This window comes from Peromyscus maniculatus, chromosome 6 (genome assembly GCF_049852395.1).
Source record: "Peromyscus maniculatus bairdii isolate BWxNUB_F1_BW_parent chromosome 6, HU_Pman_BW_mat_3.1, whole genome shotgun sequence".
Taxonomy (NCBI): Eukaryota; Metazoa; Chordata; class Mammalia; order Rodentia; family Cricetidae; genus Peromyscus; species Peromyscus maniculatus.
The window spans coordinates 133,884,873-133,899,747 of NC_134857.1; the positions used below are offsets into that span (position 1 = coordinate 133,884,873).

A 14,875-nucleotide genomic window follows, 5' to 3' on the forward strand; every position below is an offset into this window, starting at 1 on the left:
TCCACTTAATCATATTATAGCATAGTAGCTTTTTATGGAACAAGGGTTCCATTCAAAAGACACACACTTCCTGGTGGATAGTGATGCACAGCTGTGATGCTAGTACCCAAAAAGTAGAGGCAGGTGGATCTCTGTGAATTGGTGGCCAGCCTGGGAGGGTTATATATAGTGAAACCCTTTCTCAAATAATAAATTAAAAATAAAATAAAAGACATACCTTCGTGTATGTAGAATATTGCTAGAATCCCCACAAGCATCATATACACACTAAGCAACTGTATGTTTATTTGCCCCATTTTATATACACATGCAGAAAGGAAATCTAATTGCATAGTGACCCATACATCCTACCTAAATGCAGATGTCCTCAGAACTCTGTTTACTTCTTTTAGTCTCATACAGAGCTGGTGTTTGCCAGACCAGAAACAGAAAGGTGCATGCACACTGGTGGGAAATGAGCACTCTCATTCTCCTTGTTTATAAAGGCAAAGACAATGCATTTTAAAGCCTTCTAACACAATCTTTAATTTCAAAGTTCAGCTAAAGTAGAACAACCAGTTCTATGTAAAGCAGCCACTGCCTTCTGAAAAGTCAGATATTCCACATAGAAACAGGTACGGCCACGTCAGCCTTCTAAAGCTGTACTTCCTGTGAAGCATTGGCTTCCACTCTACAAAGACACACTAGGAAGCTGTCTTTGACTGCCCTCTGGCTCTCAGGACCTAAAGTGCACCAGCAACTCTGGATGCCAGGACACTTCACACACTTTCAAACCAGGGAAGCTTTGTTACCTCTTTCATCTCTTTCATAAATGTTGATGAATTTGTTTCAATATCATCGTCAGTACTGATTCTTGTGAAAATCTGCTCAGCAATCCTAAAGGAGGCATACTCTGCTGGAACATAAGAACCTGTGAAATAAAAGGAGTACTGAAGTGTTTTAGAAACCAGATCCTACAACAATGTGCTTCTCAGCTCTAGGGTAGGACTGTGGTGCACAGAGTGACATAGGTGGAGTTACAGAACATGACATTGGCTCTCCTGCTCTCTGCATAAGCTAGTGCTTAAACTACCCCTTCCCATAGGGGAGACGGGCCTGCCATACAAAGTTATCTACAAACCCAAATGGGATAGATAGTGTGTGATATGATGCTCAACTCCATTGGAAAGAGATCACTTTAAACTTCTTAAATGACTAGGTTATAGAGTTAAGTGATAACATTCAAAAGAGAAACCTCAAAGGCATGCATGTGAAGCTCATAAATGAAATTGAAGGACATGTGGATGAGGGTCGAATTGATGAAAATTATTGTAACATTCAAATAATAATGTCTGTCTCTACAAACATGAAGAAATGTGTGCAAAACAGGACAATAAAACATATAACCAAAAAGTGAGTTATGTCACCCATCCTTCTACATTATGTGACATGAAAGTCATTCTAACATCATAAGATAAAATAAGAATGTAGAATGGGAAACGTATCTCACAAAGCCCCATGTGGATAAAAATGATATAATGGAAAGTAGGTGTGGTGGTATTGTGTTCCCCGAAATATTGTGCACACTAGTAAACTTATCTGGGGCCAGAGAACAGAGCAGCCACAATATTAAACATAGAGGATAGGCAGTGGTAGCACACACCTTTAATCCTAGCATTCCAGAGGCAGTGATCTACCTGGATCTCTGTGTTCAAGGATACAGCCAAGCATGGTGACTCACGTCTTTAATCCCAGAAAGTGAGCCTTTAATCCCAGGGGGTGAGGGCAGAAAGCAGAAAGGTATATAAGGCATGAAGACCAGAAACTAGAAGCTTTTAGCTGGTTAAGCTTTAAGGCTTTGAGCAGCAGTTCAGCTGAGATTCATTCTGGATAAGGACTCAGAAGCTTCCAGTCTGAGGAAACAGGATCATCTGAGGAATTGGCAAGGTGAGGTGGCTATGGCTTGTTCTGCTTCTCTGATCTTTCAGCATTCACCCCAATGGTTTATTTTTGGCTTCAGGTTTATTTTTAATAATAAGGCCATTTAAGATTCATGCTACAGGAAGGAAAGCAAGTGAGATCACCACAGGATCTGGGTAAGAGAAGGGTGGAGAGCAGGGCCTGGCTGAGGAGTGAGACCACAGGGGAAAAGAGCAATCGTCAGGTGACTGGTCTACACTACAAGTGCTAACAGCACCAGCAGCCCGCTCTCTTCACACTAGGCATCTTCTATGCTTACCTCTGACTGACCAAGTGGCCCACTGAGATGGGTGTGGCTTTCTTCATTTTAGCAAAGAGAACATGGAAGTCAGGGTTACAAAGCTCTGAGGATGTAGCTCTTCCACACTGCCACATTTTAAAATTAGCTTAAAGGCAGACACTAGGAGCTGGAGAGAGACATCAGTAGGTAGGAGCACGGTATGGGAACCTGAGTTTAAATGCCTTGCTCCCATGTGACAAGCTAGGGAACCCAGTGCTGTAACTCCAACACTAGGGAGCAAGGACAAGTAGATCCTGGAAGCTCACTGGCTGGCCAGCCAAGTCCAAACAGAGATTTCTGGTTCAATGAGAGGCCTTATTTCGAGACAAGAAAAGGCAGAGCATGATAGAGGATGACATCCAACATCCATCTTCTAGCTTTCCCATGTGGTTGTGTGCACCTACACACACACATGCATGGAACACACACACACATACACACACACACAAACATACACACATGCACAGAACATACACACATGCACAGAACATAAACACACACATGCAGGGAATACACACACACATGCAGGGAGCACACATACATACACAGAGCAGGGACTATAAACTAGAGCAGGCTCTAATACTTTATACTGATATAATAAATAGTGCTGAAAGTAAATAATGAGGTTAAGGAATCTGAAGAACACTGGACAAATGAGACAACTGAAGAAAAGGGACAAATCATCTATCCCAGGAAACAGAGTGAAACGGTGTATGGGTATATATTATCTAAAAAATTTTATGTCCTCCTAAATGTTTGTTTATGCTTTTCTCTAAAGATTTAACACTATTGGTCTTCTAATAGTCCCAGTTCAATTAAAATTTAAAGCTGACTTTGGAGTTGGAGAATGGCTCTCTCCTTCTTTAAACTCAATCATGTTGTTAAAAGGAACATGCAAAGTCCCTGTATCATGCCAGGATAAAAGAGCCATCTTCTGCTGTGGGACAAGACAAAAGCCAAATTAATTAAGGGACTATTCTATTACTAATCTCAACTCTTTGATTCTATTCTGATTCTTTAAACTTTTCTTAAAGTATGAATTTTATATCAAAATTTACAGGATTAATATATATATATAGATATGTATACATTTTAAACTTTGTTAAGATATGAATGGTCATATAGAGTACTAACTAATTCTAAAAAAAAGGCTTCAATTAGCTACATATATATGTCTTTCTGTTCGAGTCTCTTATCAGTTTTCTGCAGGAAATCACGGCCAGGCCTAACATCAACTGAAGTCTCCAGAAAGAAGATGGGGCCCCACAACAACAACAATTCCACGTGGACAATAATAATATCATTAAGCTGACAAACATCATCTACAGATCAGCTTTGAACTACAAGGTGCTCAGAGCAATTTTGAGATGACTAGCTGAGATGATCCAGTCTCAAAGACTACTTAAATAAGGACTTGAGATTAAACCCTAAACTTTGGCATTATACACAGATAATGAAGGATATAATTACCTTTCCTAGAATTTGACAATTAACCTAAAATTTTTCTTTCAGGATAAAGATAATTTCGCCCATACCCATCAGGAAACAATTTTAAGAATACAACGCCCACATTCCCAAGAGGTGGTGTGGGGCGGGTGGTTTTTTGGTCTTTTTAATGGGTTTTAGGTCTGGGATAATTTTCATTGTTTTGGGGGGTCGGTTACAAGTTGTTGTCAAGGGTTAGGAAAAAGGCTAAACAAAGGAGATTAGATTTAAGGTTCTTGTTTAAAAAAAAAGAATGAATGAATGAATGAATGAAAGAAAGAAAGAAAGAAAGAAAGAAAGAAAGAAAGAAAGAAAGAAAGAAAGAAAGAGGAAGGAAAGAAGAAAGAAAAGACAATTACTAGTTTTAAATACTTTACATTGGATTGGATTGTTTTATATTGTATACAAATTTGAAATTGATATTGTTAGAAAATGCTATATGTATATTTCTAATTGTATTTATACCATTCATTTAACAATGTAATGCAATTTTCTGACCCTTCAATGTTATTATTACCAACTATTAGGATATAAAGAAATGAAAGTTAGTAGTTAGACATTGCAATAGAACTTGTAGTCATATTAGATATGTTTTAAAAATTGAGCAGATATATTTTAAACAGGTCATCTTCAAACCCTTCAGAGATCTACAGAATATGGCATTTAAAATATTTTAATAACTTAAAATTTTTCTTTTTTGAGACATGTCGGCTCCTGGCAGTACCAGTCTACTTCAGAAAAAAATATGGGCATTGAAGAAACTGCATATGGAGTTAACTTTCATTGTGGCAAAAGTTAGCCACTGGACAACAAAGTATCCTCGAATCAACAGGACAAAATGGACAGACAGGACACGAAACAAAGGACTACTGATTGTTGCCAAAACAAGTTTGGTTATGGCTTTATCAAAAGGCATATTCTGAGGCCAGGACAATATGGCACCATCCCTGAAGTGGCCTTCGCCAATCCGGAAAAGGTACAGTGCCTTTTTCTTTAAAGGCAGCTTAACAGGCAGTGGGCTGATGGCTTCTGTTGTACAATGGAACAGCAGCTGAAAGCTCACGCCTCTCGAAAGTAGACTGGCATTTAATAGAAGGATGTGGAGAAGAAGGGGATGCTGAGATGAAGCCATATATACACAGCCAAGAAGAATGGACAGCTGAATTAAAAAACCGTCAACAATTTCCAGAATTTAAAATCCTGAATCATGACGTGACACTAGTAGAATTCAGGTGTTTTCTGGTACATGGACTGCTCTCACCCAATGTGAGGTTGAACTGTTGACCTTGTGTACATCCTACTTCACAAATGAGTCTGCCAGATACGCTAAGCCTATAGGCTGAAGATGATGGCCCAACACTGCGGAGAAACCTCAGGTGACTGTCCAGGCAGCTGGCTGTTTCTGTCAACTCACAAATTTTTTGGAAGTCGCTTGCATGCACTTCCTGTTTTTATTTTTGTTAGCTAATATTATTTCCTTCTTGGGTCTCTGAGGGAGTTGAAGGTTAGTTAGTTATAGTTGAAGATTAATTAGGATAGAAAGTGAATTAGATACATTTTGGACTTACCAAAATAGGATAGATAAGGGAATTATTTTCTCTGATTTGTCAAACACAAATGGACTAGACATCGTTTAGGTATTTGTTACTTGTATATATTGTATATTGTACTTTTGTATATAGTTTTTCTTTTGTTAGTTATAACCTTTTGCCTTTTTTCTTTTTATTAAAATAGAAAAGGGGAAATATGGTGGTTATTTTATTTGTACTGAAATGTGATTTTCATTGTATGTTAATAAATAAAGTTGCCCGGGGGTCAGAGCTATTAGAGCCATAGCAAGAGCATGGTGGCGGTGGCGCACACCTTTAATCCCAGCACTTGGTAGAAGAGCTAGGTAGATTTCTGTGTGTTCAGGGATACAGCCAGCATTGGAGACATACACCTTTAAGACCTGGAGGGTGGTACTTACAGGCAGTGACGAGGCAGTCATGTGTTTGGGTTTACAACCAATGAGAAGGCAGAACAGAAAGACTATTTAAAGACAGACACACAGGAAGTAACTCTCTTTCGGGGAAGCTAGGAGCACTGCAGGAGGTAAGATTTTAGCTCTGAGCTCTGACCTCTCGGCTTTCTTTTACATTGGTTGTGTGTTTCTTATTTTAATAAGACGGTTGGTTACATCTACAGAGCTAGAATTTGACTCAGAAGTATGTGGCACAAAACAAAATACAAACTATTCCTCCAAAATGTAGGAGCAACTTGCTATGTTTCTGTTGTCTATAAAAGGTACTAGCTTAGGGAAGGACCTGGGTATGAATCAGGACACTGTCTCTCAGAGACCAAGACCCTAGACAAATAACCCTCAGTGTTTTATTTATTCACCTATAATTTGGAGGCAATAATAACACTTATTGGACTTTGATGAGTATCAATCAGATAAGGAAGCTATGCTTTATGATAATAAACACAGTACAGAAGAAAGTGTCCAGCACAGTGAACTCAAGATTATCCAGTAAAACAAATATGGTAGCCTACAGCCAAGAACTGATCCTGGATGACTGTAGCCAACATTTGCATCCTGACCTTCATCATTCAGACAATGAGCAAATATTCATTAAAGACCTACTCTGTGTCCAACTTCCACTGCTTGGGTGCAGGCCACACCAGACAGAAGAACAGGTGAGTGACCTGCCTGCCAGCTGAACTGCCTAACCCCTAGATTCTGTTCCCAAAGATCCATTGCCCATGCCCTCCCACCTCATGACTCTCCCCAAGGCCAGCCCCCTCTCCAACTCTGGAGGACTTCCACTGCTCAGGTGCAGGCCACATCAGTCAGAATAACAGAGACCTCTTGTTGCACCAAAAGTGAAGTCAACCACCAGAAGTTCAGCCCCCAACTTGGACAGAGAGTCCCCTACTAGATCAGAGGCCATGCCACTGGCCAGAAATCCAGGCTACAAAGACCAGAAGACCAAAGAGCAAACAGCAACCAAGGAACAAAACATCTATCCAACAAAGATGAACTTAGAAATCAGCACCTAGACCTATAATTATCTCAAACCCAGATGCCTAAATGCCAGTGTAAGAATATAATCAACAACAGCCAGCACAGTATGGCACCACCAGAGCCCAGCTATCCTACAACAGCAAGACCTGAATATTCCAATGCAGTTGAAGCACAAGAAAATGACCTTAAAAACAACTTTATGAAGATGATAAGGTCCTTAAAGATAAAATGAAAAAAAAAATTCCTTAAAGAAATCAAGGAAAAGTAACCAAAAAAACTTGGAGGAAATCAAATCTCTAAAAGAATGCCAAGAAAGCCAAGAAAAAACAAACAGGTGAAGGAAAGTGTTCAAGACCTGAAAATCAAAAATAGAAGCGATAAAGAAAACACAAACTGAGGGAATTCTGGAAGTGAAAAAATCTGGGTAAGTGAAAAGGAACTACAGACTCAAGTATCACCAAGAAAATACAATAGATAGAAGAGAGAATCTCAGGCAGTGAAGATACAATAAAAGAAATAGATTCACCAATCAAAGAAAATGTTAAATCTAAAAATAATCCTAACACATAAAACATCCAGAAAATCTGGACATTATGAAAAGATGAAACCTAAGAATAATAGGAATAGAAGAAGAATCCCAGTTCAAAAATCCAGAAAATATATTTAACAAAATCATAGAAGAAACATTTCTTAACCTAAAGAAGGAGATACCTATAAAGATACAATAAAATTAAAGAACACCAAATAGATTGGACCAGAAAAGAAAGTTCTTGCCCCACATAATAATCAAAACACAAAAGATACAGAACAAAGAAAGAGTATCAAAAGTTGCAAGGAAAAAAGGCCAAGTAACATACAAAAGCAGACCTACTAAAATTACACCTGACTTCTCAATGGAGACTCTAAAATCCAGAAAAGCCTGGACAGCTATCTTCAAGACTATAAGAGACCAAGGTTGCCAGCCCAGAATACTATACCCAGAAAAACTTTCAATCACCATAGATGGAGAAAATAAGATATTTCACGACAAAGTCAAATTTAAACAATATCTATCCACAAATCCAGCCCTACAGAAGGAAAACTCCAACTCAAGGAAGTTAACTACACCCACAAAAACACAGGCAATAAATAATCTCACACCAGCAAAATCCAAACAAGGGAAACCACACACACACACACACACACACACACACACACACACACACACACATCACCACCAACAACAACAAAATAACAGGAATTAATAATCACTGGTCATTAATATCTCTCAATATCAATGGACTCAATTCTTCAATAAAAAGACACATGCTAACAGAATTGATATGAAAACAGGATCCATCCTTCTGCTGCATAATAGAAACATACCTCAACATCAAAGATAGACACTACCTCCGACTAAAAGGTTGGAAAAAGATTTTCCAAACAAATAGATCTAAGAAGCAAGCTGGTGTGGCTATTTTAATATGTAACAAAAAAAGACTTCAAACCAAAATTAAACAAGACATGAAGAAGGATATTTCATATTCATCAAAGAAAAAATCCACCAAGATGATGTTTCAATTCTTTTTTTTTCCCCTTTTATTTTACAATACCATTCAGTTCTACATATCAGCCGCGGGTTCCCCTGTTCTTCCCCCTCTCACACCATACCCTTCCCCCCCAGCCCACCCCCCATTCCCACCTCTTCCAGGGCAAAGCCTCCCCCGAGGACTGCGATCAACCTGGTAGACTCAGTCTAGGCAGGTCCAGTCCCCTCCTCCCAGACTGAGCCAAGCGTCCCTGCATAAATTCCAGGTTTCAAATAGCCAACTCATGCAATGAGCACAGGACCTGGTCCCACTGCTAGTTGCTTCCCAAACAGATCAAGCCAATCAACTGTCACACCTATTCAGAGGGCCTGATCCAGCTGGGGGCCTCTCAGCCTTTGGTTCATAGTTCATGTGTTTCCATTCGTTTGGCTATTTTTTTTTCAATAATTGAGTAAATCCGAAATTTATTATAAGCCACAGTCATCCTAGGGACCTCCATGCTATACATACATATATATATATATAGCCTCCATGGTTCTATGGGTTGTGGTCTGATTGTTCTTTATTTTATATCTAGAATCCACTTATGAGTGAGTACATACCATGACTGTCTTTCTGGGTTTGGGTTACCTCACTCAGGATCATTTTTTCTAGTTCCATCCATTTGCCTGTAAATTTCATGCTTTCATTGTTTTTCTCTGCTGAGTATACTCCAATGTGTATATGTACCACATTTTTTTCATCCATTCTTCCGTTGACGGGCATCTAGGTTGTTTCCAGGTTCTGGCTATTACAAATAGTGCTGCTATGAACATAGCTGAGCATGTATCTTTATGGTGTGAATCAGCATTCCTTGGGTATATGCCCAAGAGTGGGATGGCTGGGTCTTGAGGTAGTTCGATTCCTCATTTTCTGAGAAACCGCCATACTGATTTCCACAGTGGTTGTACAAGTTTACATTCCCACCAACAGTGGAGGAGTATTCCCTTTGCTCTGCATCCTCTCCAACATTGGCTGTCATTGGTGTTTTTGATCTTAGCCATTCTGACAGGTGTAAGGTGGTATCTCAGAGTCATTTTGATTTGCATTTCTCTGATGATTAAGGATGTTGATCATTTCTTTAAATGTCTTTCAGCCATTTGTGATTCTTGTTTTGAGAATTCTCTGTTTAGCCTGCCTGCCTCTGCAGGGCCAGTCTACCTCTGCGGGCCACCGGGCCACCGGGACACCGCTGGGCCTGTATGTCTCTGCTGCTGTTGTGGGTCTACCTGCCTCTGCTTGTCGCCGCTGCTGTGCCTGTCTACCTCTGCGGCCTGCCTGTAAGTCTCTGCCGACCACTGCCAGGCCTGTATGTCTCTGCCGGCTGCCACCGGGCCTGTATATGTCAATGTTTCAGTTCTTAACATCTATGCCTCAGAAGAAAGGGCACCCACATTTGTAAAAGAAACATCACTAAAGCTTAAATCTCATAGTGAACCTCATACATTAACAGTGGGAAGCTTCAATACCTAACTCTCACCAATGGACAGGTTATCAAAACAAAAACTAAACAGAAAAATAATAGAGCTAACAGACATTATGAATCAAATGGACATTCAGATATCTACACAATATTTCACCCAAACACAAAAGAATATATATTTTCAGCACCTCACAGAATATTTTCCGAAACTGACCACATACTCGGTCACAAAGCAAGTCTCAAAAGATACAAGAAAACTGAAATAACTCTCTGTATCCTATCTGACCACCATGGATTAAAGTTGGATTTCAATAATAACAGAAACAACAGAAAGCCTACAAACTCATAGAAACTGAACAATTACATACTGAATGACTCCCAAGTCAAGGCAAAAATAAAAGAATGAAATATTTCCTAGAATTCAATGAAAACAAATGAGAATGTACAACATACCCAAACTTATGGGACACAATGAAAGCAATATGAAGAGGAAGTTCATAGCACTAAGGGCCTTTATAAAGAATTGGAGAGATCTTCATAGTACCAAATTAACAGCACACCTGAAAGCTCTAGAACAAAAAGAAGCAAACACACCCAAGAACAGTAGATGGAAGGAAATAATCAAACTGAGGGATGAAATCAATGAAATAGAAACAAAGAGAACAATACAAAGAATCAATGAAACAAAAAGTTGGTTCTTCAAGAAAATCAACATGATAGACAAATCCTTATCCAAACTAATTAAAAGGCAGAGAGAGAATATTCAAATTAACAAAAATCAGAAACAAAAAGAGGGGTCATAACAGCAGATACTGAGGAAATCAAAAGAATCATTAGATCATACTTCAAAAACCTGTACTCCACAAAATTGGAAATCTAAATGAAATAGACAATTTTCTTGATATATACCACTTATCAAAGTTAAGAAAAACAATTTAAATAGACCTACAACTCCAAAAGAAATATAAGCTGTGGTGGTATTCTAATTGTACTGAAATGTGATTCTGATTGTATATTAATAAATAAGGTTGCCCGGGAGTCAGAGCTATTAGAGCCATAGACAGAGTGTGGCGGTGGTGGCACACGCCTTTAATCCCATAGATCTCTGTGTGTTCAGGGATACAGCCAGCATTGGAGACATATGCCTTTAAGACCTAGGGGGCTGTACATTCAGACAGTGACGAGGCAGTCATGTGTTTGGGTTTACAACCAATGAGAAGGCAGAATGACTGGAAAATCGACTTACACACAGGAAGTAGCTCTCTTTCAGGAAGCTGGGACAGCAGGAGGAAGGGTGAGATTTTAGCTCTGAGCTCTGACCTCTCGGCTTTCTCTTTTACATTGTTTCTGTGTTTCTTATTTAATAAGACGGTTGGTTACATCTACAATAAGCAGTCATTAAAAGTCTCCTAACCAAATAAAGCCCAGGGTCAGACAGTTTTAGCACAGAGTTCTACCAGACTTTCAAAGAAGAGCTAATACCAATATTTCTCAAATTGTTCCACAAAATAGGAACTTTGCCAAATTCACGTTATGAGGCCATAGTCACCCTGATACCCAAATGAGACAAAGACTCAAAGGGTGGGGATTACAGACCAATTTTCCTCATGAACATTGATGCAAAAATATTCAATAAAATATTCATAAACTGAATGCAAGAACACATCAAAAAAATCATTCACCATGGCCAAGTAGGCTTCATCATTCAGAGATGCAGGGATGGTTCAACATATGAAAAAATCTGTCAATGTAATCCAATATATAAACATACTGAAATTAAACACACACACACACACACATACACACACACACACACACACACACACACACACACACACACACACACACACACACACGAAATCAACATATTAGATGCTAAAAAAGCCTTTGACAAAATCCAAAACCCCTTCATGATAAAAGTCTTGGAAAGGTCAGGAATACAAGGAATACCTAAACATAATAAAGGCAATATGCAGCAAGCTGACAACCAACATCAAATTAAATGGAGAGAAACTTAAAGAATTTCACTAAAATCAGAGACAAGGTTGCTCACTCTCCCCATATCCATCCAATATTGTATTTAAAGCTCTAGCTAGAGCAATAAGACAACTAAAGAAGATCAAGGAGATACAAATTGGAAAGGAAGAAGTCAAAGAATCACTATTTGCATATGATATCATAGTATATATAAGAGACCCCAAAGTTTCTCCCAGAGAACTCCTACAGCTGATAAACACCATCAGCAAAGTGGCTGGATACAAAATTAACTAAAAAAAATCAGCAGCCCTCCTATACAGAAATGACAAATGGTCTGAAAAAGAAATCAAGGAAACATCACCCTTTACAGTAGCCACAAATAATATAAAATATCTTAAGGTAACTCTAACTAAGCAAGTAAAAGACCTGTATGATAAAAACTTCAAGTCTTTGAAAAAAGAAATTGAAGAAGATATCAGAAGATGGAAAGATCATGGATCAGTTGGATTAACATAGTAAAAATGGCCACCCTACCAAAAGCAATTTATAGATTCAATGCAATCTCCAATAAAATTCCAGCACAATTATTTACAGACCTTGAAAGAATAATGCTCAACTTCATATAAAAAAAACAAGCCAAACAAACCCAGGATAGCTAAAATAATCTTGTACAACCAAAGAACTGGGGATATCACCATCCATGATTTCAAGCTGTACTACAGAGCTGTAATAAAGACCACCTGGTATTGGCATAAAAACAGTCACAATGATCAGTAGAATTGAATCAATGACCCAGACATAAATCCACACACCTATAGACACTTGATTTTTGATAAGGAAGCCAGAAATATACAATGGAGAAAAGAAAGCATCTTCAACAAATGGTGCTGATCTCACTGCATGTCAGCACGCAGAAGAATGCAAATCGATCCATATCTATCACCATGCACAAAACTTAAGTCCAAATGGATCAAAGACCTCAATATAAAACCAGATACACTGAACCTGACAGAAAAGAAATGAAGAATATCCTTGAATGCAGTGGCACAGGAGACAGAATAGAACACCAATAGTGCACATACTAAGATCAAAAGTTAATAAATGGAACCTCATGAAACTGAAAGGTTCTGTAAGGCAAAACAAACAAACAAACAAACAAACAAACAAAAACCACTATCAATTGGACAAAATGGCAGTCTACAGAATGGGAAAAGATTTTTACCAACCCCTTATCTGACAGAGGGCTAATATCAAAAATATATAAAGAACTCAAGAAACTAGACATCAACAAATTAAATAATCCAATTAAAAAATGGAGTACAGGGGTTAGAGAGATAGCTCAGAGGTTAAGAGCACTGGCTGTTATTCCATAGGTCCTGAGTTCAATTCCCAGCAACCACATGGTGGCTCACAACCATCTACAATAAAATATGGTGCCCTCTTCTGGTGTGCAGGCATATATGCAGGCAGAACAGTGTATACATAATAAATAAATCTTTAAAAATAAAACAAAAACAAAAAGACGAAAAACTATTGTTAAAAAATGGGGATACATATCTAAACACAATTTTCAACAGAGGAAACTCAAATGGCTGAGAAGCACTTAAAGCAATGTTCAACATCCTCATCCATCAGGGAAATGGAAATCAAAATGACTTTGAGATTCCATCTTATGCCTGTCAGAATGGCTAAGATCAAAATACAAGTGACACTTTATGCTGGTGAGGGTGTGGAGCAAGGGGAACACTCCTCTACTGTTGGTGGGAGTGCAAACTTATACAGCCACTGTGGAAATCACTATGGCAGTTCCTCAGAATATTGGGAATCAATCTACCTCAAGACCCAGCTATACCACTCTTGGGCATATATACAAAGGAAGCTCCATCCTATCACAAGGACACTTGCTCAGATATGTTCACAGTAGTTTTATTCATAATAGTCAGAAACTGGAAACAACCTAAATGCCCTTCAACTGAAGAATGGACAAAGATAATATGGTACATTTATACAATGGACTATTACTCAACTGTTAAAAACAAAGACATCATGAAATTTCAGGCAAATGAATAGAACTTGAAAAAAGTCAACCTGAATGAGGTAACCCAGACCCAGAAAGACAAACATGGTGTGTACTCACTTATAAGTGGATACTAGATGTAAAGTAAAAGATAGTCATGCTATAGTCCACAGACCTAGAGAGGCTAAGCAACAAGAAGGGCTTAAGGAGGGACGCAAGGATCTCCCTGATAAGGGAAAACAGAATAGATTTCATGAGTGGACTGGGGTTGGGAAGGGTTGGAAACAGGAGGGATCAAGTAGTAGGGGAGAAAATGCTGGAGAAAACGACTGGAATTGGGGGCTGTTTTGGGGTGAGGTGGAAACCTAGTGCAATGGAAACTCCATGGACTCTATGAGAGTATCCCTAGCAAAGACTCCTAGTAATGGGTGACATGGAGCCTGAACTGGCCATCTTCTGCAACCAGGCAAGGCCTCAAGTGGAGGAAATAGGATACCAATCCAGCCACAAAACCTAGACCTAAAGTTTGTCCTGTCTGCAGGGTGTTCTGGGACTGGAGCCTAGCAGAATCCTCATCAAAGAAACCAGAGAGACTTCATCCAGCAGATGGAAGCAGATGCAGAGTCCTACAGCCAAACATTAGGCGGTGCTCAGGGAGTCCTGCAGAGGAGGGGGAAGAAGGACCAGAGGAACTAGAGGGGCCAGAGACACCATGAAAACATGGCCCACAGAATCAACTGACTGGGACTCATGGGGGCTCACAGAGGTCAGGGAGACTATAGGGGCCTGACCTAGGTTCTCTGTATATATGTTACATATATGTTACAGCTGAGTAGCTTGGTGTTCTTGTGGGACTCCTAACAGTGGAAGTGCAGGCAATCACTGACCCTTTTCCTCCTACTAGGTTGCCTCATCCAGCTTTGATGTGATGGTATGTAACTGGTCTTACTGTAGCATGTTATGCTGTTTGGTTGGCGTCCCTAGGAGGCCTGCTCTTTACTGAGGGAAGACAGGAGAGTGGCTTTGGGATGGGGGGAACAGGTTGGGGGGGGAGAGGAAAAACTGCAGTTGGGATGTAATATGTGAGAGAAGAATAAAAAAGAAGACCTACTATGTGTTCAAGTGGAAATAACAAATATAGGAGAAATGGGCCTTTCTC

General features: G+C 39.2%; 1 protein-coding gene across 1 annotated transcript in view; it reads right to left on the minus strand.

The window, feature by feature from the left end:
- Msh4 (mutS homolog 4) overlaps nt 1-14,875 on the minus strand; it is a 69,972-nt gene that overhangs the window by 13,765 nt on the left and 41,332 nt on the right. The window contains exon 16 of the mRNA XM_076575268.1: nt 792-910. Coding sequence (XP_076431383.1) covers nt 792-910 — 119 coding nt within the window. The remainder of the gene's footprint in view (nt 1-791; nt 911-14,875) is intronic.